Source organism: Stenella coeruleoalba (genome assembly GCF_951394435.1).
Source record: "Stenella coeruleoalba genome assembly, chromosome: 5".
Lineage (NCBI taxonomy): Eukaryota > Metazoa > Chordata > Mammalia > Artiodactyla > Delphinidae > Stenella > Stenella coeruleoalba.
In genome coordinates this window covers 68,996,262-69,009,843 of record NC_137150.1, presented here as the reverse complement: position 1 = coordinate 69,009,843, position 13,582 = coordinate 68,996,262, and the positions used below count along the sequence as shown (strand labels likewise).

At 44.6% G+C, this 13,582-nt stretch overlaps 1 protein-coding gene across 15 annotated transcripts in view; it reads left to right on the top strand.

The window, feature by feature from the left end:
* FGF12 (fibroblast growth factor 12) overlaps positions 1 to 13,582 on the top strand; it is a 600,565-nt gene that overhangs the window by 357,635 nt on the left and 229,348 nt on the right. For 2 of the 15 annotated variants that reach the window (XM_079922225.1, XM_079922233.1), the window contains exon 1: positions 3,189 to 4,163. The exons of 12 other annotated variants lie outside the window; for them this stretch is intronic. In XM_079922225.1, the coding sequence (XP_079778351.1) occupies positions 3,965 to 4,163 (199 nt within the window). In that variant the 5' untranslated portion in view covers positions 3,189 to 3,964. Of the gene's footprint in view, positions 1 to 3,188; positions 4,164 to 10,269; positions 10,364 to 13,582 lie in introns of those variants that run through there. One more of the 15 variants, XM_079922234.1, reaches the window with a different exon arrangement.

Sequence of the window (13,582 nt, the reverse complement as noted above, 5' to 3'; positions counted from 1 at the left end):
AGATGGGAATGATTATTCCCATCTTGAGGATAAGAAAAAGACTCACAGTTTAGCAGTGATTTTCTCAAGGCCTCGCTATACACCCCTCTCTCGCCCGTTTCTCTGGATTCCTCACCTTAGCTGACCTTTTCCTTTTTGGGTGTTGAACTGCAAGAGGCAAGGAGCCCCCAAAGCCAGCCAGTACTATTTGTACCTGCCTTCCTCAAGAATAAGACAAGCCTTGTGGTAGCCAAGGAAGGAAAACACGTAATTTTATCTGTGAAATGTGAACATTTCCCAGATGTTCCCATAACATTTCCCATATCATTGACAGTGATAACAATTGATTTTCAGTAATGTCCCTTACCACATCCAGATGCGCTTTTTTTTTTTTTTTTTTTTTTTTTTCTTTTCCGGTACCCGGGCCTCTCACTGTTGTGGCCTCTCCCGTTGCGGAGCAAAGGCTCCGGACGTGCAGGCTCAGCGGCCATGGCTCACGGGCCCCACCGCTCCGCGGCATGTGGGATCTTCCCGGACCGGGGCACGAACCCGCGTCCCCTGCATCGGCAGGCAGACTCTCAACCACTGTGCCACCAGGGAAGCCCCAGATGCGCTTTTGAAAATGTATTTGGCTGGATTCACTTTTGGAGAAGAGGTCTGTGTGTGGTTGCGTGCATGTTTGTGTGTGTGTGTGTGTGTGTGTGTATCTTTTTCCCCTGTTATGTACTGTTAGAATCCCAAGTTCACGGCCCTTATTCAGGCACACTGAACAGCTGCAGGGGATGTGGTGCTCCCCATTGACAGCTGGGATTCCCCCCTCTCAGGGCGCCTGGCCTATTTAATCCTCCCAGCTGTCTGCCTCGTAAACCTGTCTGCCTGTGTTATGTCCAGCTGCAGCATGAAAGGTCCAGGCCCCCAGACATGGTGGGGCTGTTTAACACAGTGCTTGCTCTAAACAGCCTCACAGGCCTCAATTCTTCTCCTTCTACTAGGCCCCCAGGTTTGTGCCCACATCTGGAGAATTCCTGGGCCCTCTCCACAGCCCACATCCATTCTCAGTAGTTGCCAGGGCCTTCACGTTCCTTGCCCACTCTTAGGGTATTTCCAACATACATGTTTCTGCTTGGAAATCATCCATTAACTCTTTTGGCACTACCCTTGATGCTTAGTGGAATGTCTGTTAAGGGGAGGGACTAGGGATATTTGAAGACTGATTGAAGAGAGATACTAAGTATGACTAATAGCCACTTCCAGGCCTTAGCATGACTAGTCCTTTATGTTTCCAAATTTTTTCATGCTGCATTTTAACTTGGGTGACATTATCTTCTCCGCTGAGTTTTCTGTTGCATCCAGCTGTCATCACAAGCACTCCTGGAGACCCGATTGCCCTCCACAGCTGGTTGTTGACTGCCCTTGCCCACAGTCACCCTCTCACTCCACCTCCATCCTCCCCTCTTTGCAGGGTGCTCACCTGGTTCCTTATTTTAAGGATTGAGCCTGTTTTGCACGTTTCCTGATAGAAACCAGAGATCTGGGTTCCTCAAATATGGAGACACTTTTTCCTGTTCCAAAATGTGCTGAAGGTGGACCCAACAGGCCATTGTTACTTCTCCAGTGTCTGCTGCCTTCCTTTCTAAAAAGGGAATTCTTTGTGCTTCAGCTTATTGGAGAGACGGCAGATTGCTTTGTGGGCGCCTCACCTCTAGCCCCTTTCTGTGTACCCGGGATCCTTTAACGGGCCGGTAGTGTTTTCTCTTGGGGGAGGGATGGGACAGAGCCGACCGGAGCTGCAGTTCCTTCGTTCTGCCTCTGAGAATTTCTCATACAAACCTCAATCACGTAGGATTGCGTAGAGAGGAGAAAAGGGGAAAGACAGAAGGCGGAGAAGGGGGAGAGGGGTGACGGGAGGGAGGGGGAAGAGTCTGGGAACAGAGGGCGCGAGGGAGGGGAGGAAGACGCGAGCTCTCTGCGATTCCTTGCGCTCCGGGAGCCTGGCCCCCAGGCTGGCCCTACCTGGGCGCTCCCAAGCTCTCAGCGAGTGGGCGAGCAGCGCCAAAGGTACACCGGCGGCCGCCTGCTCTTCGTCCCACCCTCCGTCTCGGTGGCGGTCGTCCCCGCCTGGAGTTTCCTGTGGAGCTAAGCGCTCCAACCCAGCGAGCCGGCTAGGCGGCGGCGGTGGCGTCCAGGAGCCGGTGCGGCTCGGCACGCCTGGAGCCTCAGCCCCCGAATGGGACTCAGCCCTGAGCGCCTCCTCCGGGGCCTGGGGAGGAGGCGGCGGGGGGCACCCCGCTAGCCCGCGGCTCCGAGCTGCCACCCGCGCAGCAAGTTGGCCGAGTTGGCGGCAGCCCGCACCTGCTTCCTGGCCCCGGACCAGAGTCTGCGTCGGGCCCCGAGGGCCCCAGTGGTACACGCAGCCGCCTCCCGCCCCCCAGACCCGGCCGCCTAGGGGGCCCCTCTTGCGCCCCGGGCGCCAGACCATGGTGGGTAGCTCCGAAGCGGAGCCGCAGCCGCCTGGAGCCGACGTCGCCCGCAGCCAGCCCCCGCCCCACCCGAGCCGCCGCGCGGGTGTTCGCAGCGCGCGGGTCCCTTCCTTCTTCGGCCGGGATGGGCCGCGCGGGACTGAGTGATCGGCCTAGCGTCCGGCGGGTAATCCCCATCTGATCTGATGCCTGTGAGCCGCCGACTGCCGGGCCGCGCGAGCCTGGGGGCCCCGGGCAGCGCGGCGATGACCTGATCCCGAGCTCGCTAGGGCTAGGGCGCCCCCTCCTTCCCTCGCTCCCTCTGAGCCTGTGCGGAGAGCTGCTCGGTGCGGCGGCCCCGGGCGGACCATGGCGGGGAGCTCCAGTTAAAGGCGTGTGGGCGCCGAGCTGGAGAGGAGACCTTCGGCATCGCTGCCTTTTGAGGGGGCTTATTTAAACTACTGAGTCATTCCAGATTTAGGATTCCCTAAATAATCACCAACTGTGCCCGTCTTGTGCCAGCAAGAAAGAGGAAAGAGAAAGAGCACCTGCTCTCGGGACCCCGCGTACCCGCGGCGCTCGCCTCTCGCGGGTTTCTCCCGGAGGGGTGCCTGGCCCTCGAGGATCTCCCTCCCTCCCTTCCTTCCTCTTTCCCCGTCCCTCCTTCCCTCCCCCCTCCCTCGCCTCCCGCGCCTCCCGCTCTCCTTGCAGCGCTGCTGGCGGGGAGTCGCGCTCGCCGCAGCTGGAAACAGCTGCCCCCGCCTGGCGCCCCTACCCCGACTCCAGCTAACCGCTCCCACTTCGCGCCTCTCGGAATTCCAGAACTCGGGCGGCGGGCCCCTGGAGAACCGCAGCCGGTGCGATGCATTCCGTAGACCTCACCCAGCCGGGACGGACCTCCTAATCTCCAGAACTGCGGGCCGCAGGGAGTTAAATTGCTGCCTTCCTCTCCTCTCTTGCGGTTGGTGGCTTGTTTTCTAAAGGAACGTTTTATTCACTTTTTAGTATTTTCTACCGGGGGCACGCTACCCGCCTCGGTCCAGACTGCTTTGTAAACGGGTTTTATATGTATATATGTGTAGATATACTTTGGACACCTTACAACGCTTGCGCCTCTCCAACAGGGGCACGGCTTGTTGTTTTGGACATCCTTCTTCCCTTTCCACTTGGTACTCCGAACGCAGTGTGACCAAACTCCCCACTGCCCCTTGGACGCGGATCGCCTTGGGGTGCAAGTTTGGGGTGCAAGAGTCTAGTTAACAGGAAGGCCTGGGACCGCCCCGCCCCCACCGCCAGCGGTTGGGGAAGTTTACATCTGGATTTTCACACATTTTGTCGCCACTGCCCAGACTCTGACTAACGTTGTGGGCGCCGGGTTTTCGGTACTGCGGCCTTCTCAAATATTAGCACTGCCTCCACGCGCCTGCCCTGTCCCTCCAGGCCGCCGAGGTCCTGCCCTCGCCCCGGCGGAGCGTGATCCCGAGGGCGCAGTGGAACCCGGGGCCTGGGGCCCGCGCTGAGCAGCTATGGCTGCAGCGATAGCCAGCTCCTTGATCCGGCAGAAGCGACAGGCGAGGGAGTCCAACAGCGACCGGGTGTCGGCCTCCAAGCGCCGTTCCAGCCCCAGCAAAGACGGGCGCTCCCTGTGCGAGAGGCACGTCCTCGGGGTATTCAGCAAAGTGCGCTTCTGCAGCGGCCGCAAGAGGCCAGTGAGGCGGAGACCAGGTCAGTAGAGGTACAGACGGTGGGCTCTCTAGAGGCTGACACCCCCCTCCCCTTCTGCAAAGCACAGGGGGCATCCACGATAGAGAACCAGGATCCCCCTCTTCCATTCTGGCCCCCGTTCTCCAAAAATGTTCAGACATCTTTCAGTCGCTCTCTGTTAGTTAATAGCGTCTTGTCCCATATTCAGGAAAACACTTTATACCTTAATGAAACCACGGTTTGACTAGGATGAGAGTTACATATATCGATGCTCCTGGTCCCATAGAGCTTGTAGAGTCCTTGAGGGCAGTGACCACCTCATTCTCCCTCACTCTCTCTTTCTCATCCATCCTTTTATCCGTCCATCCATCCATCCAGCTAGCCAGTGTTTAATCTGCCTACTGAGGACCTAAATATAAATAAACCTTCCTCCCTATATCTCTCATAACACTTGGCACAATTCTTAACACATAATAGACACTTAGTAGACACCAGATCAACTTAAACTTACTCTTTTTCTAAATCTTTCTCTAGCAACACATCAAGTCCAGTCTCTCTCACATTCTGATCAATTTCTCACCTCCCCATTTTTACCCATGCCCTTTCACTTCCTTTTCCACAGACCTCCTTTTCGTATTCTCTTCCTCCCATTGCTCTCATTGTTTCCAATGGCTCTGCTCATTAACTTTTCTGTCCTATTCCTTCCATCCTTTGCACACTCACACTTACTCTTGGGACATTACGGGAACAACGTAGTATCTGCAATTTGGTCTCAGGGAGTGCAAAGAAAACTTTAGACTTATCAGAGATCTTCTAGGCCTGGCCTTTCTGAAGCTGATTCTCTTCTTTGGCCCTAAATTCAAATGGTTGGTCTTTGACGTGTCTCTGTTTACACAGGGACATTGGATACCTCAAAATTTCAGAGTGATTATTCCCATTTTAAGCCAGGCTACCTGGAGAGAATGAAAGCAGAATTTCCAAGGTCTGTGCTTCCATCAGACTTCATTGATCCTCTGGGTGTGGCCCACAGGGTCATTTGCAATCTGCAGATGATCTACCCTGACTGTGGACAACTGAAAGGAAATACTGTCTCGAGAGAAAGCTTGCTCCGTGATCAGTTGACTAGTTTAGGTTAGCATCTTTGCAGCTCTGACTGTGATGTTCTCCTGGGTTCCAGGAATGAAGCATATGGGTTAGGGTCATTGGGTGAAGAAAACACTTGGAAAGTCTGGACAAGTGGGGCTCAGAATTAGTTTAGAAATTTGGGATTAAGCCTTAATGAAAAAACCATCTCATCTCATTTTTCCATTGAGTTTTCATGACGTTATTCACTCCCTAGTGGGCTCATTTTCTTATTCCGTGATGTTGATGAAATAGTAAATTTCAGGAGTAAACAAAAATAATTATGATCTGAAGGCAGGAGCTAGTAAAGCCGATTATTTTATATTCAATTAATATGGCCTGTTCATTTTATAAAGGGAAGATGCATGCAAAATACTAGAGTTATCTCTGCACAGTAAATAATTCATATTAGGGGGAAGTCAAATCTCTTGTATTGTTGTGCAAGGATCATTTGGGGGCCATTTTCTCTCAGGGCTTATGTGGTCTGCAAGGGACTTCAAGGCTCTGAATTCCATGTGACTTATATCTCAGTCTCTGAAGTATGTTCTTGCACTCTAGTTGGGATAATAACGTTTGTGAATAGATTCTACTCAGCCTCCTCAGTTACAAACAAGGTCATCAAGATGATAGGTAGATTGTTTTTGTGAATGGATAAGATAAACTTGACTGATCTTTGTTGAAGTTGATTTGGAGATGAGTGATTTGCATGGCTTACTTTTGCATAAGGAAATTGCTTCCTGTGACCTTTTCCTTAGCATCTCATTAGAAAATAGAGAATTTGAGGGAATTGCTGAGTTTATTGTTCTTTTCAAAGTTCATTTAATCTTTCCCTCTTTTTCATCTACTTAGTGTACATTTCGGCAAAGAGATCATGACTGGTGAATTCCTTTAGCTTAAGTGTCACAGTAATAATCTGGCAGAGAGGTGACAGGACCTGTTAAGACATACCCAGTGCAAAGGCAGCACACGTTTCTGTCCACCGTAGACTTCAGTTTGTTATGAAGCTTAGCTGAGAAGAATGGGAGCATAGGGTGCAGCAAAGCTTTTGGGGAAGACGATAGTGTCCTGTTATTGTTACTAACAAAGCCAAACAATTAACCTGTTGACTTGCTGTCAGTGACTATGATTCATGTAGTATGGGATGAGTCTATATAGAAAGATATAGCACCTTCCACATCTCAATTCCAGAGAGGATTCTTTAGCTGGATTGGGAGAAAGTTGCTAAACACCAAAAGGAAAAAAACTATCTGAGCAAATCTGTTTTACAAGCACTTTGATGTTATGTTCACTTAATATTTGAGTTATCCTTGAACTCACTAGCCCTTCTAAGCTATATTCTGTGAACTACAAACTGAGTCACAAATGGTAAAGTGGAATAACTTGTCCTGATAAAGAATTTCCACTCTGAATTTCTGTCGAGACACAAGTTCCATGGACCAGACTTGCCAGGGGAGAGAGCCTGAAACAGTGAAGCTAAGTCAGGTATTGGATGGGAAAGGCCACGGTTGTATTTCTGATTTCAGGGCTGACACATTGTCTCTTAATCCTTGTCTTAACTCACCAAGTTCTGAAACATATCATGTTGAAACCTCATAAACACAGAGGGAGTACTGAAATTACACAGTAAAGGTCTCAGATTTCAAAATCATGATATTGCATTATGAAAATGTGAGAATTGGCAGGGCAAGACCTCCCGTTGTGCAGTTCCAGGACCACAGGGCACCTCAGATGCTTTGCGAATGCCCTCTCTGGAGCACAGTGATGGCTTACACTGGGATTGTGTAGCAGAATCCTTCCTAAGATAAGAAATCCTTGAGCCATAGCAAGTTGGTGGTTTATACAAGATTGCACAGCTAGATTGTGGAAAGATTGGGGCTAGAACTTGATCCAGTTGATTCTTCTTGCCTGTGCACTTCACAACACAACACAGAAAAAAGTGGTATGATGAACTGGGTGTCCTCTGTCAAAGAATGGAAATAATTTTGTGCATTATTTATTTTTACCATTAAGGTTTGTTATCATTATTATTTTGTAATTAGAACAGGAATACGGTCTCATAGAGGAGGTAACGGGTAGAAGGAGACATAGGCAATTGGGATTCTAAAATGACCATCCTATGCAAACTATTATACATAGGATGGATAAACAACAAGGTCCTACTGTATAGCACAGGGAACGATTTTCAATATCCTGTGATACTGAATAATGGAACAGAATATGAAAAAAATGTATAATATGTGTATAACAATCACCTTGCTGTACAGCAGAAATTAACACAACATTGTAAATCAACTCTACTTGAATAAAATAAATTAAAAAAAAATAAAGTGACCATCCTATAGCAGCCTGCATTATAAAAGTAAATCCAACAGTGAAGACGTACAGACAGTGCAGGAATAGTTAGCCCCTTAGCCACTGTGCGGGCTGTAGCTCTTTGGAAATGAAATGTTGGAGACCTTGAACTGGCACATTGGCCGAGGGCACTGAACCATAAAAAAGCCTTTAGAACAGTTCTGTTTGTGGACTTTCTAATAAAGAAAGGAGCATTCCTATGGTCATTATTTCTTGAGTAATTATTTATATGTGAAATACCTGTATGAGCCAGACCTGCTGGAATACTTGCTTAAATGTTGATACCACTTAATTTGCCATATCTAAGCTATTAGCACATCCACGTGAATTACATGGCTTATTTATTTCCAATATTTGTTTTACTTTTGAATAGAAACATCTGTACAAATGACTGACCCCAGAATTATTTATGTTTTGACTCAGGAGTTGCTGCAGGAAATGGATAGCATTCACCATCAGGAAGGGAAAGGTGTTTATAGAATCTTTGAATGTTGGAGCAGCCAGGAACCTTGGAGGTCATTCGTATCACTCTTTGAGTTTTCAAATGAGAGCCTCTCTGGAAAGTACAGAGTAGTTAGATAAGCCTAAATCTGTGTATTTAAAGTGATTTTGTGATTTTATTATTTTTCTATATAATTTAATTCCTTCCCTCAAACCAGAGCATTAAAAAATCAGAAGTAATCAGGAAAATTCCTCACCTAAAAAACATTAGATGTTTTTCATAACTTAAGTTTTTGGTTTTATATTACCTCCCTCTTAAAGCATGATGTGGTATATTTATACCGACTGGATAAAATAAATCAAAGAAGTGATTATAATTTTACTAAATTTTGTTGATTTTCATTTGTCATTTTTCTGAGTCCCTGTTTCTGCTTGTTTCTGAGTCCTTGTTTCTGTTATAAAAACTGAGGTTACTCAAAATATTTTAGTATTTTTCTGACTTGTTTTGGTAGATGTATAGTATCTAATAGCATACTCATTCCAAATTTTACTATCAAATATATCCTTTGATGTTGATGAAGGAAGCATCACAGAAAATAGAAACTTCAAGAAGAAAACTGACAAAAAAAGGAGAAATGCTTGACCATGTAATTTATGGAATATAAATTAGATTTTTATAAATTGAAATAATTCTGGTCAATATATAGATCAAGAATACATTCACATGACAGGTGATACTTTACATTTATAGCAAGTAGTCTTATTGTATTTTCTCCTTTAAAAGTATGACTCATATCTGAACTACAAAATCAGCCTCATTAAATGATATTTGGCTTAATGTCTTGTTAAAAAAAAACCCAGGCTTTTCTCTTTAGAAACCCACCCTAGGGTTTAAACTGATATTTTGTATGTGTTTTTTTAATCCTGTTTTCTCTACAGCAGTGCATTCTCATCCACAAATGATGTTTCTGTTGTAAGATCGTTTTAAAATAGCAGGTACTGTGATCTCTTGATTTCTTTCATCCCACAGAGATCTCATCAAGCCGTAACTCAGGATTAAGTCTTTAAAGTTTTAATGAAGTTGATATTCTTGAACAGACTTAGAAAAACAATTTGCAGGAAATGAGACAGTCTGTATTTGAGGAAGCAATAGGAATATTTTAGAAGATCTTTAGAAACTAAAGCTTTGTCTCATATAATTCTATTTTAAAGAAAGTACTGGGCTTACTAGTCAAAAACTATTGCTTTTAGTCTTGTTGAGAGCATAGTTTTACATAGATATTACAGTATTGATTTGGTTTGAAAAGTTTGTTAATAGTAATTAGTCTTTTCTTGTCTCTTTCTTGAGTACTTTGTCATAATGTATATTCGCTATGACTTCTTTCTAGAATTATTATAGATTTTATGAGAACTCTCATAAACAGTCTCATTATACATAGGAGACCAAGTTAATATACTACATTTTGGATTCTATCTGATGGCTTACCCATCAAGCTACAGAGCTTTACTTGTTGTCCAAAGAGAAATGCAGCACATCTAAAGGGCTCTGACAGACATAGAGACACAGACCTAGAGAATGACGTATGGATACCGGGGCAGGGTGGTGGTGTGGTGAATTGGGAGACTGGGATTGACATGTATACACTAATATATATAAAATAGATAACTAATGAGAACCTACTGTAAAACACAGAGAACTCTACTCAGTACTCTGTGGTGACCTAAATGGGAAGGAAATCCAAAAAAGAGGGGATATATTAATATGAATACATACAGCTGATTCACTTTGCTGTACAGCAGAAACGAACACAACATTGTACAGCAACTATACTCCAATAAAAATTAATTAAAAAGATAAAAAGTTAAAAAAAAATAAAGGGCTCTGGTTCTGAGGCCACTTTCTAAGCATCTGTGAGAGGGAGGGGCCTTAGATGCAAAATGTCTCTAAATTAATCATATGTGATAGTAACTTTTAACGATAACTTCCTTGACTGTATAACTTCAGGATTTACGGAGTTTCTTCACAACTTCTGCCCCTTTTATTCTTCATAGCGATCCACTGACATAGTTAGCCCTATCTTTGAAATAAGAGAACTAAGCTTCAAAGTAGCAGACAGACTTGTTCAGGTTTATGGAGTCAGGAAGTGGCTAAACTGTTTCAGAAACCCCAGCCCGCACCCTGCGGATCATCTTTCTTTATCTCCCACCACCTCGAGCTAAGGAGGCTGAATCTGAAGAACTCAATGTGATTTGAAGCTGGGACACTCCAGTTGGGGGGAATCCGATGAAGAGTTCAAGGAAATGTGGTGGGTCATGTTACTTTGTTCTGGGTATGAGCTGGAGCCCCCAGGGAGGATCTCTAGTGAGGAGGAGTGAAGTGGGAAGGCTGCTGGAGGTCTGCAGGCCGGTGCTGCAGAAGCAGTCCTGTGGCTGTGTCGTCACGTGCTGTTCCCAGGCTCCTGGCTGGGATGTCCCTCTCTGCATGCGGGAGCCTCGGAGATGTCAGGGGTGCCACCTGGGACACCTAAGGACCCACTGGGAGACTGCGATCCAGAGGGGAAGACTTTCTTGACTATAAACATAAACAACTGCTTCAGATGTTTTCAAAAGCAAAGAGGTTAATAACAAGGTCAGGAGAGCCCTGTAGGATTTAGCCTTTACAAAAAAAATTTTTTTTTAATTTAAAAATTTTTTTACAGTTACTGTTTAAGCGACTGTGTAGCAGAGTGATTAAGTTCATGGACGTTGGTGTGGGATCTGAATCCAAATTCTGGAGATATTATTTGTGAGAACATTAGGCAAGTTTCTTAATACTTTGAGCCTCAGTTTGCTGATCTGTAAAATGAAAATACTATCTCTAGCATTTGTTCAGGAAACATCTCTCTGAGGAAGAATTATGTAGGCTGAGTTCTGAAGGGTGAGGCAGGCAGAAAAGGATAGAAGGATGTTCAAGGCAGAGGAGAATAGCTTGCATGAGACTGAGGTGAGAGGGAGTTCGGTGCTTTTGAAGAAGTTGAAGTGTAACTGGAGTGACAGGAGCAAGGGGTCCAGGTGATGTTGGAAAGCTTGGCAGGGCTGAGGTGTGCAGGGCCTTGGAGACCCTCAGAGAGATTGCATATTTTAATCTAGGGTCCAAAGAGGGTCAGAAGTAGGTGGTGATATAATGTGACTTGCATATTTAAATGCACACTCTGGCTTTGGAGAGGAGAGTGGATTGTAGGGGAGCCAGAGTGGAAGCTAAGGAATCATAAGGAGGCCAGGGCAGCAGTCTGGGCCAGCAGTTCTCAAAGTGTGGTACGCAGGCCCTGGAAGCTCCTTGGAGACCTTTCAGTGGGTCCACAAGATTAAAACTATTTTCATAATGATATTTCCTAATAATACTAATTATTCATCTTTTTTCACTCGTTCTGTCACAAGTGTCCAATGGAATTTTCCAGAGACTAGAAGATATATCCACAATCATCTGAAAAGGCTATTAAAATTTTCCTCCCTTTTAAACCATGTATCCGTGTAAGGCCAGGTTATCTTTAGACACTAAAGCCACAACATCTCACAGGAGATTAAATGCAGAGACAGATTTGAGAACCCAGCTGATTTGTATTAAGGCAGACATTAAAGACGTTGGAAAACACATAAACTATTTGTTCACTCATTTTGTTTGTTTTGGAAAATATAGTTAGGTTTCATTAAACCACCTATTTATATTAACATTTGATGGGCTTATTATTTTTAATAAATATTTGAAAAAATTTGTTGTAATTTCTAAACATGGTAAATATTGAAAGATATAGGCCACATAAACAAAAGCTCTTTGGGGTATTCAGTCATTTTTAGGACTGCAAAAGTGTCCTGAGAGCCAAAAGTTTGAGAACCACTAGTCTAGGTATAGGTGATGTTAACACAAAACATTATGGCAGTGGTCATGGGTGTGAAAAGAGTAGGTGGAGGTAGAATGACCTGAGCCTGATAATAGGCAGGTATGGGTCAAGAGAGCATAAGGTGCCTGGATGAATCCTGCCTAAACAATTCAATAGTGAGTGGTGCCTTTGCTGAGATGGAGAACAACTAGGGGAGAAGCAGGGTTGGTGTGCGTCAGATAATACTTATCATTCCCAAACTACGAAACACTGCGGAATGCTAAGGTGAAAAATTGGGTAATGGTATTATTTATTGGTATTATAATATAAATTTATTTATATAAATTTATATAAATATATTTATTTATATAAATTTATTTATAATATAAATAATAATGGTATTATTATTTATTGGTTAATAGTTTTACAATATGATGAAGATCCTAAATACCCCTCTGTGTAAGGCTGTCTACCTTACTGTGAACTCTATAGGGAACTTCTCCTCCATTGATTTATGGCTACTACCTTGCAAGGGTAATCCAATAAGCAAATGTATTTTAGGCAGAGAAAAATATTGAGGAAAGTAGAAAACCTTAATAGTTTTTCTAGTCCTTTAAAATTGAAACAAAATATTTCATGTCTAACAAAATTCTAAAGGTACTTGACCTAGTTTAGTTGTGAGTATATTCTGAATATGGCTTTTGTATGTGTGGCACCTAGGTGGATTTCATACATGAGTTTGGGCCAAGTCCAGTGGTTTTTGCATAATTAAGTGCCTTTGACAAGACAAACTTTGTAATGTCCTTATTTGTCCACCTGTTGTTAGTCATTTGATTAGTTTGTGGTACTTATACACCCCCAGACTCCCTGCTTCTAATCATACTTCTGTTAATGCCTCTTCACTGGAATTTAAGTGTGTACAGCCTTTTCTTATTGACTTTTCAGAGGTCCTTAGAGAAACCCTAAGGTCTAAGACCAGACCTAGTTTCCTAGAAAAGAATGACATGGGACAAATAAATCAGTAGTCAAATCACGAAACGTTAGAGCTTAGATATTATACAGGCCAGTGGTTCTCAGCCTAGCTGAAAATGAAATCACCTGGGAGCTTTTATAATGTGCTAATGCCACACAACCAGAAAATCTGATTTCTTGTATCTATTCTGGGGCCCAGACATCAGTTATCGGTTTTGCTTGTTTGTTTGTTTTGAACCTCCAAGGAGATTCTGATATGCAGCCAAGGTTGAGAACAACCAACCTGTTCAAGTCCCATCACTTCATACCTTGTGACCTTGAAACAAAGAATAATTATTTTATTCGTTAATGCCTTTAGAATACATTTATGAGGCCTAGAAACTGTCCACACTAATTTTAATTATAACGATGGTCGCTTCCTTTTGCTTATTGTTGAGTCTTTCCAGTGTTTAATGGTGTCCAAAACCTGAGCCACATTATATGGTATGTTTATGTGCCTCATCTTCCTGACCAGCATGTGAGCTCCTAAGGATGGGACCGTGACATGTTCATTGCTAGATTCTCAGCACTAGCATCTTGCCTGTGTCACTGCAGTTCTTTGATCACTGTTAAATAAATGAGTAAATGACACACCGACTCCTTGAAACTTACCCTTACAGTAAGCCTCAAAGGAAAAGGGATTCTGGAGTTAGTATC